Source organism: Silene latifolia, chromosome 2 (assembly GCF_048544455.1).
Source record: "Silene latifolia isolate original U9 population chromosome 2, ASM4854445v1, whole genome shotgun sequence".
Taxonomy (NCBI): domain Eukaryota; kingdom Viridiplantae; phylum Streptophyta; class Magnoliopsida; order Caryophyllales; family Caryophyllaceae; genus Silene; species Silene latifolia.
Genome location: NC_133527.1, coordinates 189,679,535 through 189,699,346, shown reverse-complemented (window position 1 = coordinate 189,699,346; position 19,812 = coordinate 189,679,535). Strand labels below are relative to the sequence as shown.

At 41.8% G+C, this 19,812-nt stretch overlaps 1 protein-coding gene across 5 annotated transcripts; it reads right to left on the bottom strand.

Moving 5' to 3' along the window:
• Positions 1-2,683: 2,683 nt before the first annotated feature.
• On the bottom strand, positions 2,684-19,812 carry LOC141643981 (putative disease resistance protein At1g15890). 5 transcript variants are annotated; one of them, XR_012543815.1, is made up of 3 exons: positions 19,607-19,812; positions 4,084-4,134; positions 2,684-3,578 (listed from the first exon to the last, which is right to left on the bottom strand). XR_012543815.1 is itself a non-coding variant. In XM_074453394.1 (3 exons), exon 3 carries the CDS (start codon positions 7,313-7,315, stop codon positions 6,419-6,421), a length of 897 nt encoding a protein of 298 aa, XP_074309495.1. In that variant the 5' UTR covers positions 7,316-7,380; positions 13,399-13,900; positions 19,607-19,812; the 3' UTR covers positions 6,193-6,418. The 5 variants fall into 5 exon arrangements, 1 of the variants encoding a protein (XP_074309495.1); XM_074453394.1 differs by lacking the exons at positions 2,684-3,578; positions 4,084-4,134 and adding exons at positions 6,193-7,380; positions 13,399-13,900; XR_012543812.1 differs by lacking the exons at positions 2,684-3,578; positions 4,084-4,134 and adding an exon at positions 13,274-13,900 and having other exon boundaries at positions 18,707-19,812.

The window sequence follows — 19,812 nt, the reverse complement described above, 5'->3', positions numbered from 1 at the left end:
CTTATGTAGTGTTCTCATCATCTTCTTTTTTTGTTAAGGCAATTTCGACGGGCAAAACGCTTCTCCAGGGCAAGGCTAAAGATGGAGTTTACGAGTTGAGCAACACGCAACCAATGGCCTATTTAACCAAGAAAGGCTCAACTCACCTTTCATGGCATCATAGACTAGGACATCCTACCTTTGATGTAATGAAACATATTAATAAAAATGCACCATTTCCGATTACAAATTTTTCTTATTGCGATTCTTGTCAAATTAGTAAGAGCAAAAAACTACCATTTGCGAACTCAACATTTAAAACCACGGCACCCTTAGAATTAATCTACTCGGACCTATGGACAAGTCCTAGTACTATCTCGTGAAAATTACAAGTATTATGTTGTATTTGTCGACCACTTTAGCAAATACATATGGCTATTTCCGATTAAAAACAAGTCCGAAACCACCCAAGTTTTTCTTCGCTTCAAAGCACTTGTAGAGAAATATTTCAACAAACCGATAAGACAATTCTTTTCCGATAATGGTGGAGAATTTCAAAAATTAAATCCCGAACTACTTAACAATGGGATAAGCCATTTTACCTCTCCACCTCACACTCCCGAACATAATGGGTATCTTTGAAAGACGTCATCGACACATTGTTGAAACCGGCCTCGCATTACTCGCCCACGCTGATATACCCACCAAATTTTGGCCATTTGCATTTAGTACGGCCACATATCTCATTAATCGTCTTCCTACTAAAACATTAAATGGTGAAACACCGTACTTTAAACTACATAATACAAAACCCGACTATCACAAATTACATAATTTTGGATGCCTTTGCTATCCATGGCTAAAACCATACACAAAACATAAACTAGAATATCGCTCTACACCTTGCATTTTCGTTGGCTATTCATCCACCCAAAGTGCATTTCATTGTCTTGATCCCAAAACCAATCGAATTTATACGTCTCGACATGTCAAATTTATCGAGGATGAATTTGCATACCATCGACTACTCCAAAAGGAGCCATTACCACCGACACACAATGATCCCGAAGAATGGTGTTCTCTTGTAATTCCTATATTACATACATCTCCTACTTCGCCACTGTCACCACCACAAGCACAACAATCCCGGCATCCCATTCACTCTACTTACACCCGTCGACCCCACACTACGACACCTACATCCACCACCACGCACCAACCACCCATCAACCCCTCCACTACCACGGCACAGCCGCCAATTACTCCCTCCACCCACACGCCACAATCCGCTTCCACTCCCTCTACTCAATTACCACCCGACAACTCCACTACAACCACTCAACCATCGACCCAACCTAACAAATAACCCACCCGTCATCGTCACTACCCGCTTAACCAATAACATCCGCAAACCCAATCCTAAATACGCCAAACTTGCTTACATTGGGCCCGCTTCCACCTCACTGCCCAAAACAGTCAAGCAAGCGCTCATCCTACCCCAATGGCGTCAAGCCATGGAAACTGAATTTCAAGCACTAACAAACAACAAAACCTGGACGCTAGTACCTCGTCAATCATCCCACAACATTGTTGGTTGTAAATGGGTCTATCGCGTCAAATATAACCCCGATGGAACTCTAAAGCAATACAAAGCACGCCTAGTTGCTAAAGGTTTTCATCAAAGACCGGGAATCGACTTTAATGAAACCTTCATCCGAAAAACCCACCACTGCTCGACTTATACTCTCGCTCACACCCAAGCATGGCCCTTAAGACAGCTCGACATTAACAATGCCTTCCTTCAAGGTACACTAACCGATGATGTTTACATGGCTCAACCTCATGGCTTTGTAGACATGACCCAACTTAACTCCGTCTGTAAATTAAACAAGGCCATATATGGCTTAAAACAAGCTCCTCGAGCTTGGTACACTGAACTCAAAACTTACCTTGTCACCTTTGGTTTTAAACAATCCATTTCAGATTCATCATTATTTCTTTTAAAAACCAAAACAACGTGTCTTTACATGCTTGTCTACGTTGATGACATAATAATCACGGGACCAAACCCTCAACAACTTCAACAATTTATAACACAACTTGCTAAACGATTCTCTCTAAAAGACCTAAGACCACTCTCCTATTTTCTTGGAATAGAAGTGACACCAAACAACCTTGGCCTTCACCTCAACCAATCTAAATACATACATGACCTATTACACAAATACAAAATGTCCAAGCAAAACCAAATACCACACCTATCGCTCACGACCATCACCTCATTCGTGAAGACCACAAACCTATTCACGAACACTCTGACTATCGAGCAATAGTTGGTAGTCTTCAGTATCTCTCCCTCACAAGGCCGGATATTGCCTTCACAGTCAATCGACTAGCCCAATTCTTGCACCACCCCACTACCACCCATTGGACAGCTCTCAAACGTTTACTACGATACCTTCAAGGCACCTCCACGCATGGAATCCAACTATACCGTACCTCACCTCTTTGTCTTCACGCATTTTGTGATGCAGACTTTGCTGGCGATAAGGACTCGTTTCTCTCTACCTCTGGCTATGTCATTTACCTTGGTCGTAATCCTATCTCCTGGTCTTCCAAAAAACAACGAGGACTCGCCCTATCTACAACTGAAGCCGAATTTCATTGCTGTCCATTTACATTACTCTTTTGAAACACTATGGCTTCGAAATTTACTACTTGAGCTTGGCATCACCATAACAAAGCCACCCGCTGTTTATTGTGACAACATGTCGGCCACTTTATATGCCAAAAATCCGGTCTTTCACTCCAGAATGAAGCACATGGCCCTATCATTCCACTTCGTTCGTGAACAGCTCCAATTGGGGCACATGCGCATTCAACACATTGCAGGAAAGGATCAACTCGCAGACGCACTTACCAAGCCTTTACACAAGCATCGTTTCCTTGACCTGCGCGACAAGATTGGCCTTCGACCCCCTACGTCCATCTTGAGGGGGAGTATTAGCAATAATACCTCTACAAATAAGGAAAAGATAGCACAATCAATCAACCCCACAAATCAAGCAAACACAATCAATCAGTGATATACTCAATAATGTAATTATAGACAAAATAATGTATAGGCTCCCTTTCCCATCCTTAATTAGACTACCTCTCATCTTATATATACCTAGATCATTAGCATTGTAAATCATCAGTTCATATATACAAATAACACCTTCTTACAGCATTCACTATTATGTTTGCCTCCCACACCAAACGAAGTCTAATTGATCCCAAACACATCTTTCGTCCCTAGTTCTAAGCAAAAAAGATCGAGGAGCAACTCGTTGAGTCCAATCTATTCTTGAAAAAAAACAACCCACACGAAAATAACAGGAGAGTAGTAAACACACATAAGTACCTTTAGATTTTATTGAAAATGTTGACGATAGTACATGATTGAGCATAAAAGCACAAACGGAACAACATAGCTTGAAATACAAACAGATAAAGTAGAACAACGATCATGATATCACGATTATTATAAATTTATAATCACCAACAGTGAATGCATATTACACCGGGACCGAAGCATCATCCCCATCCATCGTCACCTGCACACCAACCACCGGCGACAATAGTATATATCACGATTATTATAAATTTATAATCACCAACAGTCGTAAATTAAATAAAAAATCAAATAATGTTATACCATTACATACTCAAAAGTCAAAAGTCATTTATAAAAAATCAAATAATATATACCCTCCATCAAATATTTAGGTTCTTAATATTTGCGACACCACCTTTTTTCTCTACTTTCATTTTCCTGTACATATTACCATTCTTCTGAATTTCTTCCTAAAAGTAATGTAGAAAAACAGAAGAGGGTGTGGAGGGAGTATATTTCAACAAAAAAATATATATATATACATGTTGATAAATACGGTTAAAATGATGTCTCCAGTTTTAGAGACCGCGTAAAAGCAAAAGGGAGGAGATGTGATATATAAAAAATTATATACATATCGATAAATACGATCAAAGTAATGTTTCCAGTCTTAAAGACTGCGTAAAAACAAATGAGAATAACAAATATGATGAGAGGGAGTGTACCTGAGAAGGGGTTCCGACCCCATATACGTACCGGTAACTTGGGGTAAAGCTCTGAAGTGTTGAAATAGCAGCCATTTTCACAAAAACAATAGAATTGCACTTGTAAGATCAACACTTTTGTTTACTCCTATATTTTGCGTATTTTTCTCTATATTTATAGAGGGGATTACGTGAAATTTTTATAAACAATTAAATATATTTAATATTATAAGTGTTTGCAAGTGTCACAGAGGAACACAAATGCAATGTACAAGTGTTATCTATGCAAGTTTGCAATCTACAAATGTAAACTTTATTTACAATTGTTGTCAAACATTTAGGCACACAAATGTCATCTAAAGAGTACAATATTTCTATGACTTAGTACTGGATAGGAGTATAGATTGAAGAAAAATCCGGTCAAAGTGTCAGCAAGATCCCCGGACTAGCATCGATCTCATTAGGGTAAATTAGTAAATTACCACCGAGGCTATATTTTCAATGCACAATTATTGTTGATTCACATCAAGTACATTGTCATGTTAAATACACTAAATAGGACATCAGATCATCATTTCACGACACTTTCAAGTCGATCGAGTGATGGTTATGGATCGAACAAATCCAAGTGCTTCTTGATGCATGTTCACCTAGTTAGGTCTGGGAATCCAAAAAACCGGACCGAAACTGGAATTCAAAAAAATCATGGACTGGAGCCCGGACCGGAACCGGACCATAAAATGCCGGTCCAAGACCGGACCGGTTAAACCGGAATTATTTTTACATACCCTCTTTTTCAAGTTCTGATCCAAAAAACCGGATCGGTTGGACCGGAATGGACCGGTTTAAATAGGCGTATACTTGTTTTTCTATATAATATTTAAAAATAAAATAAAAAATACAATTCTTCTGGTCTTTCCGGTCCGGACCGGAAACCGAAATCTTTAAAAATGTTAGACCGGAATTTTTAATTCCGGTTCTAGTCCGGTAGATTCCTGACCGGTCCATTTTCCGGTCCGGACCGGATTATGCCCACCCCTACACCTAGTTATTTAGGTCAAGTCTAGTAGTGTTCCAACCCGCCCACTCAAACTCCTGCACAGAAGTTCAAACTAATTCCCCCTCGAAGGTGGAGATTCACCACACTTATCGGGAGGCAAACGCTTGTGTGGATTGACCGGTGAACCATGGGGTGACTCAATCGCAGCAGGATTATGCCCAACCCTCGTGTTGTTCCGTCTCATGCTGTTTAGTTTAGTGGTTTTGTACTAAGCTAGTTCCGTAGCTTTGTTAGTCCTTTTTTTACGGATTTATTCCCTGCTTCTCTTCACCAAAAAAAATTAAATACTCCGTATGAAATATAATTAATGTGAGAGGTCTTCATAGTTACATAAATACGGCCTTATGCTAAATATGTGTGAGATGTCTTATCCATATTCAAAACCAAAAAAAAAAAAAAGATAACTACCGCTATCATGTGAGAGGTCTTCATAGTTACATAAAGACGTTTATCCGTCATCTAGGAATTTTTTTCCAAAATGGGGTTTTCTCACAAACTAATTAACGAAATAGGTCGACTTTCAAAGTTATTACCCAAAATGGGTCCACGTAGGATCGGATTCAACGAAGCTGGGTAAGAAACCAAGTCGCTCACCGGGTAGACGATTTAAAGTCAAACCGCTGAGCTGGACAGCGACTTTGTTCTCAACGTATATTCAACACAGCACCCCTTTGTTTCCCCTCATTCAACACACTCAGCCAAATCGCCTAGGGGGAAGGCGACCTGACTTCAATTCGCTCCCTCACTGAGCGATTTGATTCTGAGGGGTGAAATTTTGTTCAAGTTAAGGCTTTTATTGTGGACTATGAAATCGCTGAGGAGGAAGGCGATTTGAGTCCAAATCGCTGACTCGGTAAGCGACTTTCCTTGAAGTAGTATAATGAGGTTTGGTTGGCATAAAGTGACATTTTGGATATGGTCGTTGTCCGGCTAAGCGACTTGAATATGAGCCTAGCTTCGGTGATGACGTGGACCCATTTTGGGTAATAACTTTGAAAGTCGACCTATTTTGTTAATTAGTTTGTGAGAAAACCCCATTTCGGAAAAAAATTCGTCATCTAGAGATCGTGTAAAGCCAAACAGAAAAAACATAAAATTGTGGATGGATTTGAACAAAGGTTTTCTTGTGGAGTAATTAATGGGGAGTATAATACAGTACAATATTGTTCTACCTATATATACTAATACAATAATACATCAATCATTTGTACAAATACGAGTAGTATACAACAATACAAAAACTTGCATACAACTTCACATGATACCCTGGCTTCCGAGTCGTTCCAAGTAATTTGGTTAAAGGACAGTTGCAATTTTTCTGATCCATTTGTTCATGGTCACCAATTCATTCGCAGGTTCGAGTTCAAGCAAGCACAATCGTTCAAGCCGATTAAGCATAGTATGACCTTGATCATCGGAGTGCCAGCCATTGCCGATCAATTTGCGTTCGCGCCACTTTTCAATGACTGTCTCTTTAGAAAGCTGGACATCCTTGGGTAGTATTTCAGCTGCTACATTAAAGCATCTACGAGTAGTCGGGTCTTCCAAACAAGTGTATCCAAACCTGAGCTGCTCAAGTATCTTATCCTCCTCATTGTTAATGGAGTTAATTCTCCCCAAGAGCTCGGTGAGACGATTTCTCCACTCGTGGATGTCGTTGATCTCACGCATTGAATTGGCGATAACTCTTATAGCCAAGGGCATTCGAGCACACTCGTTGGCTATTTGAGATGCAACTTCCTTAATTTCTTGCCTATGAAGGTCGTCATTTAGCCCTGCTTCGCGCATGAAAAGCTCCTCGGCCTCCTCTCTAGGGAGGTGATCCACTTTAATGATCACGTCGCATTTCATTCGGTTGCAAACGTCTAAGGAGGGCGCCGTAAATACCAATACACAGTTGGTAGCAGAAATTCCCAAGACTTCATAAGCACGGAATTCCTCTCTCAAATTACATAGAAAGAGGATGGGGGCCCTACCAGAGGCAGCCATCTCTTGGAACCTCTCTTCTAAAAAACTAGACCTTCTTACACAATCAATGTCATGTTTAATATCAAACCGCATTCCCTCGGACACCTTCTCTTGTAAGGCATAATCGTCACGAGGGTTTTCGGGTGTTTCAGCCCAAAACACATCAGCAGATTTGAAATCCGAGTGATGATCTAGTTTTAAAACACTGTTGTAAATGTGCTTCATGAGGCTCTTCTTCCCGGCCCCCGGACATCCATAGATACCTATATTATACTTTCGACCTGTAGTTACTGTTGGAAAATATAGGGGGTTTTTGCCTTTGGAGTGTTTCCAATTGTCCCACATTGGTGAGGAAAAGGGAGTTTTATGGGTTTATATGTACCCACCCTCCTTACCATATCACTAGTGGGTCAAGGGAGGCTTTTGTGGAAGCCTTGCGAGGTGCTTAATTCAGCTCGCACCCGAGCCCGGCCCGGATCCGGATTCGGGATTTGGGATTTGGGATTTGGCAATCGCCTGCGGCGGGTTGTGCCTATCTTTTTGGGCCGCGGTTTGTCATATAATTTCTGTTTTGGACTTGGACTTGGTCAGTCAATGCAGTTAGTGGGTTGAGAGCTTTGCTCCTCCTTTTTCTCCACTGACTGCTGCGTTTTAGGGAGCTGTTTAGGCTCCACTAAGTCCTCCATTTTCTATATAAATAAGAGCTCATGCTCTTCTTTCTTTCATCAATCAGAAACATATATGACAATATCATTCTCTCTTCCTCTCTTAAAATTTCTGGGTAAAGTAATTATATCGTTCCATAGCTCTTAATCTCGAGTTGGCGGGTTTAAGCGCTGTAGTGTAAATCCTTGGGGACTACCAAGAATCGCCGATCGCCACCACGGTCGTGCGAAATAGTTTTCAAGGCGGTGGCCTCCGTACCACCGGCACTACGAATCGGTTATATATTCGATCTTTCTCCTTTTATTATTGTTATCGTTTTTTTTGCAACAACAATTTGAAAACTATTTATTTGTTGTTGTCTGTTTGTAACATTGTAACATGTCGTCTGTTTTAGCAAAAACTCTTCCCGATTTGTCTAAATTGGAAAAACTAGACTAGGCCATAATTATAAGCATTGGTCACGAAACTGCGATGTTTTTCGAACAACTAGAAATTGATTATGTCTTTGTTTAGTGATCCGCCCGCTCTCTGTTAAAGAGGCGGCCGCTCTTTCGAGACCGTAGAGAATACCCCCCCCCTAAATCTGTTTGTTAAGTCAAACGAAGAAGATATTAAGAAATTTGATAAGGACAATAAACTTGTTAGATGCCAGCTTCTAAACAACATGACTGACACCCTTTTTGACCTATTTATGGTTCATAAGTCCTCCAAACTGATATGGGAGTCCTTAGAGGCCAAGTATAGGGCTGATGATGCGGGGAAAAAGAAATATGTTGTGGGTAAGTGGCTGGAATTTCGGATGGTGACGGAAACCCATCATGGAACAAGTTCATGTCTACGAAAACCTATGTCTTTGATGTAGTGAATGAGGGTATGAAATTAGATGACACTTTTGTGGCCAATGTTTTGCTAGAGAAATTTCCTCCCTCCTGGTCTGACTATAGGAACCACCTTAAGCATAAGAAAAAAGACCTGTCTCTCCAAGAACTAGTAGGACACATGAGGACCGAAGAGGCAAATCGCCTTAAAGACCAACCTGCTAGTCTTTCCGTGAATGCTTATGTTCTTTCTTTGTTAAAGCTAATTTGGTTGAGTCCGGTGGTCCGTCCAATTTTGAGAAGTTCAAGGGTAAGGGTAAGGCCAAGGTTGGTCAGGGTAAGAACCAGGGTCCAGCTAAGAAGAATGGTCCAGGGAAGCATACCAAACTCATTTGCTAAGATTCGAAAACCAAAGGGTCCCATTGTTTGCTATGTCGTGGGAAAATCGGTCACAAAGCCTACCCATTACCTAATCGAAAAGAAAATCTATTGAAGCTAATGTTCTTTGTGATGATGATGTCATTCTTCTTTGTGGTTGTGGAAGCTAATCTGGTGGGTAATCTTCTTGAATGGGTCTTAGATATCGGCGCTTCCAGGACATCTCTCTGTCTTTGATAAGGGGTTATTTCTTTGAGTTCGAGGAGGTAGGCGATGGGGAATGCGTCTACATGGGTAATTCTTCATCTGTAGTGATCACAGGCAAAGGCAAGATCTTTCTCAAACTCACCTCTGGGAAAACACTTGCTCTCACCAATGTTTTATTTGTACCCTCATTGCGTCGAAACCTTGTGTCCGGTGCCTTGTTAAACAAAGCTGGTTTGAAACTTGTTTTTGAGGCCGACAAGGTTGTAATGTCGCGTAATGGGAATTTGTGGGCAAGGGTTATCTTTCTCGGGGGTCTTTTTGTATTGAACACCGATTCGATTTTTAATAATATTGCATCTACTTCGCTTATATTCTTGAGTCTATTGATGTTTGGCATGGTAGATTAGGTCATGTGAATGTTGACTATATTAAAAAACTTAGAACTATGAGTTTAATTCCGAGTTTGACGAGTCAAGAATTCTCTAAATGTGCTAGGCCGTGTTGAGGCTAAATTCACAAAGAAACCTAGTAAATCTGTCACAACTAGGAATACGAGTCTTCTTGAGTTAATTCACACCGACCTAGCTGACTTCAAAAATGTGGCAAGTAGAGGTGGAAAGAATTATTTTGTCACCTTTATAGACGACTGTTCAAGGTACACCGTGTCTATCTCGCTAAGACTAAAGATGAAGCAAAACAATCGTTTATAAACTTTAAAAATGAAGTCGAAAATCAACTAGACAGAAAAAATTAAAAGGGTAAGGTCTGATAGAGGTGGTGAGTATAAATCTAGTTATCTAGCCGACTTTTGTCTTTGCTAACGGTTTAATACATGAGACTAGTCCACCTTACTTACCTCGATCTAACGGTGTAGGCGAACGAAAAAATAGAACCTTAAAAGAGATGATGAATGCTATGCTTTTAAGTTCGGCCTATCCGACGATATGTGGGGGAAGCAATACTATCGGCTTGTCACATTCTTAACCGTGTACCTCATAAGAAACTTGACAAGACACCCTACGAAATTTGGAAGGGCTATCCTCCTAATCTGAGTTACCTTAAGGTATGGGGGTGTTTGGCTAAAGTGGGTTTACCGGATTTTAGGAGACCTACCGTTGGACCAAAGACCTATGATTGTGCTTTTATAGGTTATGCTCAAAATAGTTCTGCTTATAGATTCATGTCTTTAAGTGATCGTTCTATATCTCGAAGCTAGAGATCTTTGTGTTTTTTTAGCATGTTTTTCCATTACAGAAGAATGTTGATTCACCTCCTAGTTTACCCGTTACATCTATTGATATCTCTTCACATGCTAGTAGTAGCACTTCTATTGATCATGTTCTTTGAACCTAGAAGGACTAAGAGACCTAGATGTCCAAAGAACTTTGGAGCCGATTTTGTTTCAACTTTGTCTTTGTCGAATATGGATACACTTGTTTGTGCTAGTGATGAATTTGTTTCACTTTTTTTAATAGAAGATGACCCAAAAACGTATAGTGAGGCAATGAAATCCATTGATGCTAATTTTTGGAAAGATGCTATTAAAAGTGAACTTGACTCTATTGTGTCAAATCAGACTTGGGAGTTGACCGATTTACCTAAAGGTAGTAAACCCATTACAAGTAAATGGATCTTTAAAAAGAAAATGAGACCCGACGGTACAATAGAGAGGTTCAAAGCTAGACTTGTAGTTAGAGGCTTTACACAAAAGAAGGGTATTGATTATTTTGATACTTACTCTCCTGTGACCAAAATTTCGACTATTAGGACTCTTGTCGCCTTAGCCGCTATTCATAACCTTATTATACATCGATGGATGTTAAAACCGCCTTTTTGAATGGTGAACTAAGGGAAGAGATCTATATGTCTCAACCTGAAGGTTTTGTGATTGAGGGTCAAGAGAGTAAAGTGTGTAAACTGAACAAGTCACTCTATGGATCAAACAAGCACCTAAACAAAGGTATGAGAAGTTTAACAACACTTTAATAAGTAATGGCTATGTGGTTAACAATTCTGATTCATGTGTTTATTCAAAGGTAATAGAATCCGATTGTGTGCTTATATGCCTTTATGTTGATGACATGTTAATACTTGGTAATAATTTAGAGGTGATAATTAGAACCAAAGAATTTTTGTCATCACAATTTGAGATGAAGGTTTTAGGAGAAGCCGATGTTATCCTAGGAGTTAAGGTCATCCGAAACCCCAATGGAATCTGTCTAAGTCAATCTCATTATGTTGAAAAAGTGTTGAGAAAGTTTAACCGCTTTTTGATGATGTGCCTGCTAGAACACCTTATGATCCTAGTGTACACTTGTGTAAAAACTTGGGCAAGAGTGTTTCCCAAGAAGAGTATGCTAAAATCCTAGGTAGTGTGATGTTTTTAATGAACTGTACTCGACCGATATTGCTTATGCGATTAGTAGATCGAGTCGTTATACACATAACCCTAGCAATGAACACTGGAATGCTCTTCGTCGTTTACTAAAATACCTAAAAGGAACAGTTGACTTATGTTTGCATTATAGTAAATTTCTGCTTTGTGTTAGAGGGATATTGTGATGCGAATCTGGGTTGCAGTGTAACGATGAGATCTGTTCTACTAGTGGTTATGTCTTCACCATGGGTGGAGGTGCTATATCGTGGAAGTCTTCGAAATGACTTGTATTGCACGCTCTACCATGGAATCGAGTTCATAGCTCTTGAGTTGGCGGAGACAAGAGGTCAATGGTTGAAAAACCTTTTAGCCGATATACCGATGGGGCGGACGGCTAACACCGGTCTCCATGCACTGTGACTCGCAGGCTGCTATTGGTGTTGCAAAGAATAGTGTCTACAATTCGAAAAAGAGACATATTCGAATAAGACACGCTGCAGTTAGACAACTCCAAGACAATGGAGTGATTGCTTTGGACTATGTGAAGTCCGAAAACAATCTTGCCGATCCCTTTACTAAAGGGTCGCTAGGAGACTAGTCGTTGATACGTCGAGGGGAATGGGGCTTAAGTCCTTAGGTCAAGAGTGAGACTTGACTAGGTCTAAAGCTTCTATTCCTATGGCGTTGTATGATTCATAGCCTTTATGGTGGTGCTTTTGAGACGCACTTGATGGATCATACACCAGGTTGGACTTAGATCCTTAATGACTCATGTGAGAAGTGCTATTGAGAAGCACTTGAGTCACCTACGTAGGTTTAACGATCATTAGACTATGAGAAGTCTTCGAACACACCTATTAGTACCGAGGTAAACGCATAACTCTAAAAGAGCGCGTTGCACTTTGAAACGCGGAACGATCTTAATTCTCAAGGTATGATATGTATTGTGGGGGGTATCGACCGAAGCTCAGCTAGGAATTCAAATCGCAAGATATTCTCTCGTTGTAAGTAAGTTGTTTCCTCATTTCACTAAAGTGTCAATTCAAATCGAAAGATATTGATACCTAAGTATCAAATCCTTCCTTTACCCAGGAATTTCTTTCTCTGTCTCTGGCGCCCCTAGTGGGGGATTGTTGGAAAATATAGGGGCTTTTTGCCTTTGGAGTGTTTCCAATTGTCCCACATTGGTGAGGAAAAGGGAGTTTTATGGGTTTATATGTACCCACCCTCCTTACCATATCACTAGTGGGTCAAGGGAGGCTTTTGTGGAAGCCTTGCGAGGTGCTTAATTCAGCTCGCACACGCGCGCGCGCGCCGTGCCCGAGCCCGGCCCGGCCCGGATCCGGATTTGGGATTTGGGATTTGGCAATCGCCTGCGGCGGGCTGTGCCTATCTTTTTGGGCCGCGGTTTGTCATATAATTTCTGTTTTGGACTTGGACTTGGTCAGTCAATGCAGTTAGTGGGTTGAGAGCTTTGCTCCTCCTTTTTCTCCACTGACTGTTGCGTTTTAGGGAGCTGTTTAGGCTCCACTAAGTCCTCCGTTTTCTATATAAATAAGAGCTCCTGCTCTTCTTTCTTTCATCAATCAGAAACATATATGACAATATCATTCTCTCTTCCTCTCTTAAAATTTCTGGGTAAAGTAATTATATCGTTCCATAGCTCTTAATCTCGAGTGGGCGGGTTTAAGCGCTGTAGTGTAAATCCTTGGGGACTACCGAAGAATCGGCGATCGCCACCACGGTCGTGCCGAAATAGTTTTCAAGGCAGTGGCCTCCGTACCACGGCACTACGAATCGGTTATATATTCTGATCTTTCTCCTTTTATTGTTACTGCTTCGTTTTTTGCAACAACAGTTACTGCAATAAGCGCGGAATCCAGCTTTTCACGAGCGGTCTTAACCATCAGCTCCAAGTCCCGCACAGGAAGCTTCTCACCCCTAAGGGCCCTAACATCATTATATGACAGAGCATTATTCATCCAAGACCTACCGCGGTCAACCAACACTTCAGCTTCAGAGAGGTATTGCTCAATCGAAGACACACAACGTAACTGCTTAATAAACACACCCTCTTCTTCGCATTCATCCAATACCCTCGTCGCTCCATTGACCAAAACATTGGAGGTTTGGAGGTACGCAACCACCTCTTGTCGTCGCCTCGTCTGACACCTCTGCTCCTCACCCTTTAGTAGATTATCTAAATCAGTATTCAAGACTTTGAGGTCATTCACCAGCTTTCTTAACTCGGTCCGTCTTTGGCTCATATTCAAATACGGTTTAAACCACTCGTATGCCGGTGGCACTATCTCCATTAACGTGTCCATTTTTTTATGCTCACTTTGGTTGAAAGTATCGTTCCCTCTGTAATGCATGCCATTACTAAAAACAATTAGTCCTTCTATTTGGCCCGTTTATAGCTATAGACGGATATCCCTCGTCTATAATGAGAATTTGTGTACCAAAAATGTGTTTAAGACATGAAAACTTTTTATAAGTACGACGATAACAATAACATAAAAGTCGAGACATGTTGAACCACAAGTGGCTCAACTTGGCATATAGGGATAGGACATTGTGACGCCCAAATTGGGTGTCACCCTATCATATATATTCTTTATTTAAGAGGTTTTCACTCTATGTGAGAGGGTGGCGTCCGAATTGAGTGTCACCCGGTGGCGTCCTTTCATTTTCCTATAAGGATATCACAAAATTTTATTTAAGACGGGTGTATCCGTTTCAAGTTAAAAATATTTAATTTGTGCTTTCTCCTATTCACTATGATATTCCACTCTTGAGTAGTTTTTAAAAAGAATGAAATTTGTGGTGGGTAATGGAGGAAATATAAAGTAAGAGACGAAATGTGGGGCCACAAATTTTAAGAAGAACCACAAATTATAGACTAATAAGGAAAGTAAAAGATCTTATTGAAATGCATTTTAGAAAATGTGGAATATGTTAGAGAATAGAAGGGAGTATTAGAGAGGAGATATGATTAGAGATATATTATATTAGAGAGAAGATATGATTAGAGATATATTAGAGAAATATTGTTAGGAGTATATTATGAGTATCATAATATATCCAAAATATTCTAGAAATATTACGGGTCATTTTACTATAAATACGGTGACATATTTCATTAATAAAGGTACCTCATTATATCATTTTACATGGTATCAGCCTAAATTTCGATCCTCTCAAAACTCTTCCGCTTTACTACAATCTCGTGTTTAACTCACTCTTCCGCTTTACTACAATCTTGTGTTTAACTCGCCGGCCGGAGATGGCTACCTTACACCATCTCCGGCGGGTATACACCGTACGTCCCAAATTTGTCCTTTAATGCGTCTAATATTAGAGTAGTTTTTTAATGAATAAAGCATTCCTTATTTTTTAATCAATAAAATAAAACTACCCACTAATCCCTAAACCCTTCGTTCCCATCAACAATCCTTCATCTTCTCTACCTCTTCACCACATTTCTTCTACCCACCGCCTTATTACCCACCCATCACCCTAAGCCTAGATTTTTCTATTAGGATGAATAAAATATCTCTACCCTCCTCTGTTCTTCACGTTGTTGTGCCTCCACCGATGCCGCCGTTGATTCCGTCCACGCCACCATCGTCATCGCACTTCTCGTTGTCCACAGTTGCTACGACAACACTCTGTCATGTTGCTACGTGTCACGGTCCGCTACTTTTGCCGGACCGTGGCGCGCACCTTTGCCCGTCTCAAGGCAAGATGCAAGCGACAAGGGTCTTCGTACTAGTGAGGGATCGCCCACTAGCACGATACTCGGGTCTCGGGGTGTGAGTCGGGATCCTAGTGTCGATCCCACAAACACGGCTTGTTAGTAAAGTGAAGGCTAAGAGTCGTTCACAACAAAGCAACAACAAGCAATACGAAGGCACAAGGTAGGAAGTAGATTTTCATTCACTAGTACTCCCTAAAGAGGGAAATTTGATATTTACATCCTGGTAGTAGGAAACATTGATTTTACAAGTTTAGTTCAGAATAGCGATATACCTATTTATGGAAACCTATTCTAAAACTACTAAGAAAATACTTACTACAAATGTACAAGGAAAATGAAATTACATAAGCATAAATAAATCTAAGGGTTCAAGTGTGCGGATCGTCACACTCTCCTCCACCTAATCTGTTGCGCCCTCGCAACACAAAAATCTTGAATGGTGCTTCAGATGAGACATCCTCGGTGAGCTCGATTCCCATGCAAAGGTGTTGGGGATTGGCTTGTACAATTCGGCTTGAATGTGTGCTTCGTCCCAAACAATGACTGGCCTCTTCGTCCCCTCAAGGATAGGCTGGAGTTCCTTGACATAGAAGCTGCCGAACGTCATGTTCTCCAAGTTCACCACGTGCTCCTTGTCTCTCGAACGCCCACTTTGCCGCCGCTGAAAAGTGCTCTCTCGGGCTTTCTCCAAGTACTGGCCCCAACGGACCTTCGTCTTGTCTCTCGTCACTTCAGCACCTGTATTCAAGGGAATGTGAGATCTCCAGGACGCCGAATCAGCATTTCGGCGCGGCCCCCTGATGGTACGAGGCCTTCTCTCTTGGGTCGACTGACCCGCAAACCAGGACGTCGATTCAACACATCGACGCGGCCCCCTGATGGTACGAGGCCTTATCTCTTGGGTCGACTGACCCGCAAACCAGGACGTCGATTCAGCACATCGACGCGGCCCCCTGATGGTACGAGGCCTACTTCTTTGGGCATCTCGGCCCTCATTGTCCACTCCTCGGTGAGGGGGTAGACTCTTCTTTCGTCCCCCAGACCACTTAGCAGCGTAGTTAGCCTGGGTCTTGTTCGCCCCCGGCTCCACCGAACCTTTAGGCATTCTCCAAGGTCGCATCCCTTGTTTCGGCGTCGGTATCACCCTCATAGCCGAAATTCGATGCTGCCCCTTGTCTTCGTCGCTGTCTACCGTCTTCACTACGATAGACCCCATTAGTAGCATCGATCCGTCGCTCGGTTTCAATACCACCAATGCTTTCTGAAAGAACTGCATCCCGAGTACTAACTTGAAGTCATCCAGCGGAACGGTGGTGAAGTCGAGCTCCCCTGCCCACTCACCCACTTGGACCGCGACCCTCTTAGCCACTCCTTGGACGCGTCTCATTTTCCCATTGACCGCCAGCAAACAGTTAGCATCCCGCAGAACTAGCCCCAACCGATCCGCTTCCTCTTTCGTAACGAAGTTATGGGAGGCGCCCGAGTCGATCAAGGCTCGTGCTTGCTTCCCATTCACCATCAAGTCCACGTACATGAGCCCGTTGGATTTCTTGGCAGAGGAATCTTCGTATTTCCCCATCGCGCTGATCCGTTGGAGTGAGCCCATCCGTGGTTGGTCTTCACCATCACTCGAGTCTTCGTTACACTCTTGGTGATAGTCGGCCAACGCCCCATCAAGACGTTCTTGAGCCCCTTTCGGCATCTCCTTGAACATGGCATTGAACTCCGCTTTGCTCGGACAATCGGCCATCTTGTGAGGACCCTTGCACACAAAACACGCAAACGGTTTCTTCGTCGTGGAAGCAGTAAAGTTTCCCGCCTTCGAAGACGAGCTTGAGGGCGAGTTTGTAGTGCTCGCCGATTGGGCTTGACTTCCTTGTGAGCGGAACCGGCTGTTCCCAACTGAAATGGCGCTGTTTTGTGGCCTTTGTCCATTGTACCCACTTTGTGACACACCAGTATTCCCCGTTGGTGCCACAACTCTTGGTGCCTCTCGCTCCCCGTGAAAGTCGAGTAGGCGCTCCGCGCCGATATGGCCGAAGACGAGTTTTGGGATTACGCCTCATGACCTCTTGTTGTGCCCACCTCTTCAACCCGTCAATGAACTCGAATGTCCTATCCGTCTCGGACATTTCGCTAATCTCGAGCATGCACGCTGAGAATTCCCTCACATATTCCCGGATTGATTTGGTGTGTTTGATTTCCTTCAACTTCTTCCGAGCAACAAACTCCGTGTTCTCGGGGTAGAAGTGATCCTTCAAGATCCTCTTGAAGTCGGCCCACGATGTCACCGTAATCGTGCCCGCATCGATTTCCTTGTACCTAGCCCTCCACCACATCTTGGCATCGTCGACTAGATACATGCTTGCAGTGACAACTTCCGCGTCTTCGTCGAGCCCACTTACTCGGAAGTATTGCTCCATATCGAAGATAAAATTATCCACCGCTTTCGAATCCCTCGCCCCATCGTAGGCACGAGGTGGAGGTGCCTTTACCTTATCGCTCCCCACAGATTTCCCGTCATTGGCCACCGCTTTCACGAGCGTGGCGCAAGTGTTCTCTAACATCTCGACCTTTCGATGCAGATGATTGATCTCTTCCTCCCGATCGTCGGGGATCGCACCACTGATCGCTTGGATGCGGGTATCCATCCCGTCCACCTTCGTCTCAAGGTCACAAACCGTCTTTTGCAACTCCTCGAGGCTCGCAGCCATCCGCATAACGATGTCCTCGAGTTTGGGAAGCTTGACGTCGATTGCGTCCTCTAAGGCATCCACTCAGTCCTCGATCTTTTCGCCCATTTTCTCGATCTCGATAAACAAATGCGGCTTGCAGACGCCCGTCCGAAAACCTGGCTCTGATACCAAATGTCACGGTCCGCTACTTTTGCCGGACCGTGGCGCGCACCTTTGCCCGTCTCAAGGCAAGATGCAAGCGACAAGGGTTTTCGTACTAGTGAGGGATCGCCCACTAGCACGATACTCGGGTCTCGGGGTGTGAGTCGGGATCCTAGTGTCGATCCCACAAACACGGCTTGTTAGTAAAGTGAAGGCAAAGAGTCGTTCACAACAAAGCAACAATAAGCAATACGAAGGCACAAGGTAGGAAGTAGATTTTCATTCACTAGTACTCCCTAAAGAGGGAAATTTGATATTTACATCCTGGTAGCAGGAAACATTGATTTTACAAGTTTAGTTCAGAATAGCGATATACCTATTTATGGAAACCTATTCTAAAACTACTAAGAAAATACTTACTACAAATGTACAAGGAAAATGAAATTACATAAGCATAAATAAATCTAAGGGTTCAAGTGTGCGGATCGTCACACTACGGTATTACCCTAATTATTTCCTAGGGTAAGTCGTAAATTTTAGGGCCCGAAAAAGCCATTTAGACCTACCCCTTACCTTTCCCAAGGACTTACATTAGCTAGCGAGTGCACTCATCTCGACAAATATCTTCGACCAAGCCTTCTTAAATTGGATTTAATCTTTTCTGCATAGTTTTCTTGCGCGTGAAGCCTTTACAGGGTAGACGGGTTCGTAATAGTCCGGCTAGAGAGGTTAACGAACTACTACGATCTATAGATTCTCAAAGTCCGCATTAGCCCATAAGAGCTGGATTTGGGATTGCTAAATAAATATACAAGCATTTGGCGATCCGGCCCAGCCCACACAAATGGGCCGCTTTTGTTAGAAAGGCCCGGCCATACTCTACTCGGAATAAGCAAGAAGTCAACTTGATTAGCAATGAACTCCAATTGCGTTATTTGGGGGGAAAAAAGAGGCAAAAATATACAAATTTTAAGCTGAAATAACGTATTTTTAAAATTAAATAAATTGTTAATATAACTATGTTCAGCACTTAGACACTTATTGTACTACATTAATTTTTTAACTAACATTGTAATTTAAAATAATAAAATAAATATTTATTTATTATTTCAAATAGAATATTTAAATATTAATATTTTAATAATATTCTTAATTTATTTATCTTTGACTCAACGGGTCGAGTCTGGTCGATTTTTAACCCTAAATTAACAAGCCATTTCGAGTTGGGTTATGAACTAAAAATTTATGGATCTTAAATCTTAAAAAAAAGGGTCGAGAAGGGTTTACAGGTTGGGTCGAGTTTTGACATGTCTACAATTCAACATGACACTAAAATACTACAGTAAATTACAATGAAACAAAAATTCGATCAAGACAACAAAGAAAAAAGTAATTATGAGTTTATGACAAAGAAAAACGTACTACGGAGTTAATTACATACTTATGACCTAGGTGATGAAATTAAACACGTACCTCTCCGTAAACAGCTTAGTTAAGTACTCTGGCCGGAGGTAAATACGATAAATTGGAGACAAATTGTGAAAAAAGCTTAATAGTAAGTAGGGTCGTAACCATAGTATAATGTGATGATTATTAACTAGTTAATACTCTAAGAGAATGTTATTTGTTCAAAGAAATGATGATGATATTGAGATTTGAGAAGCATTATTATAAGTGGA

Bases quoted from the DNA above. Each gene is read 5' to 3' on its own strand.
- LOC141643981 (XM_074453394.1), bottom strand. From the start codon at position 7,315: ATGAAGCACATTTACAACAGTGTTTTAAAACTAGATCATCACTCGGAT.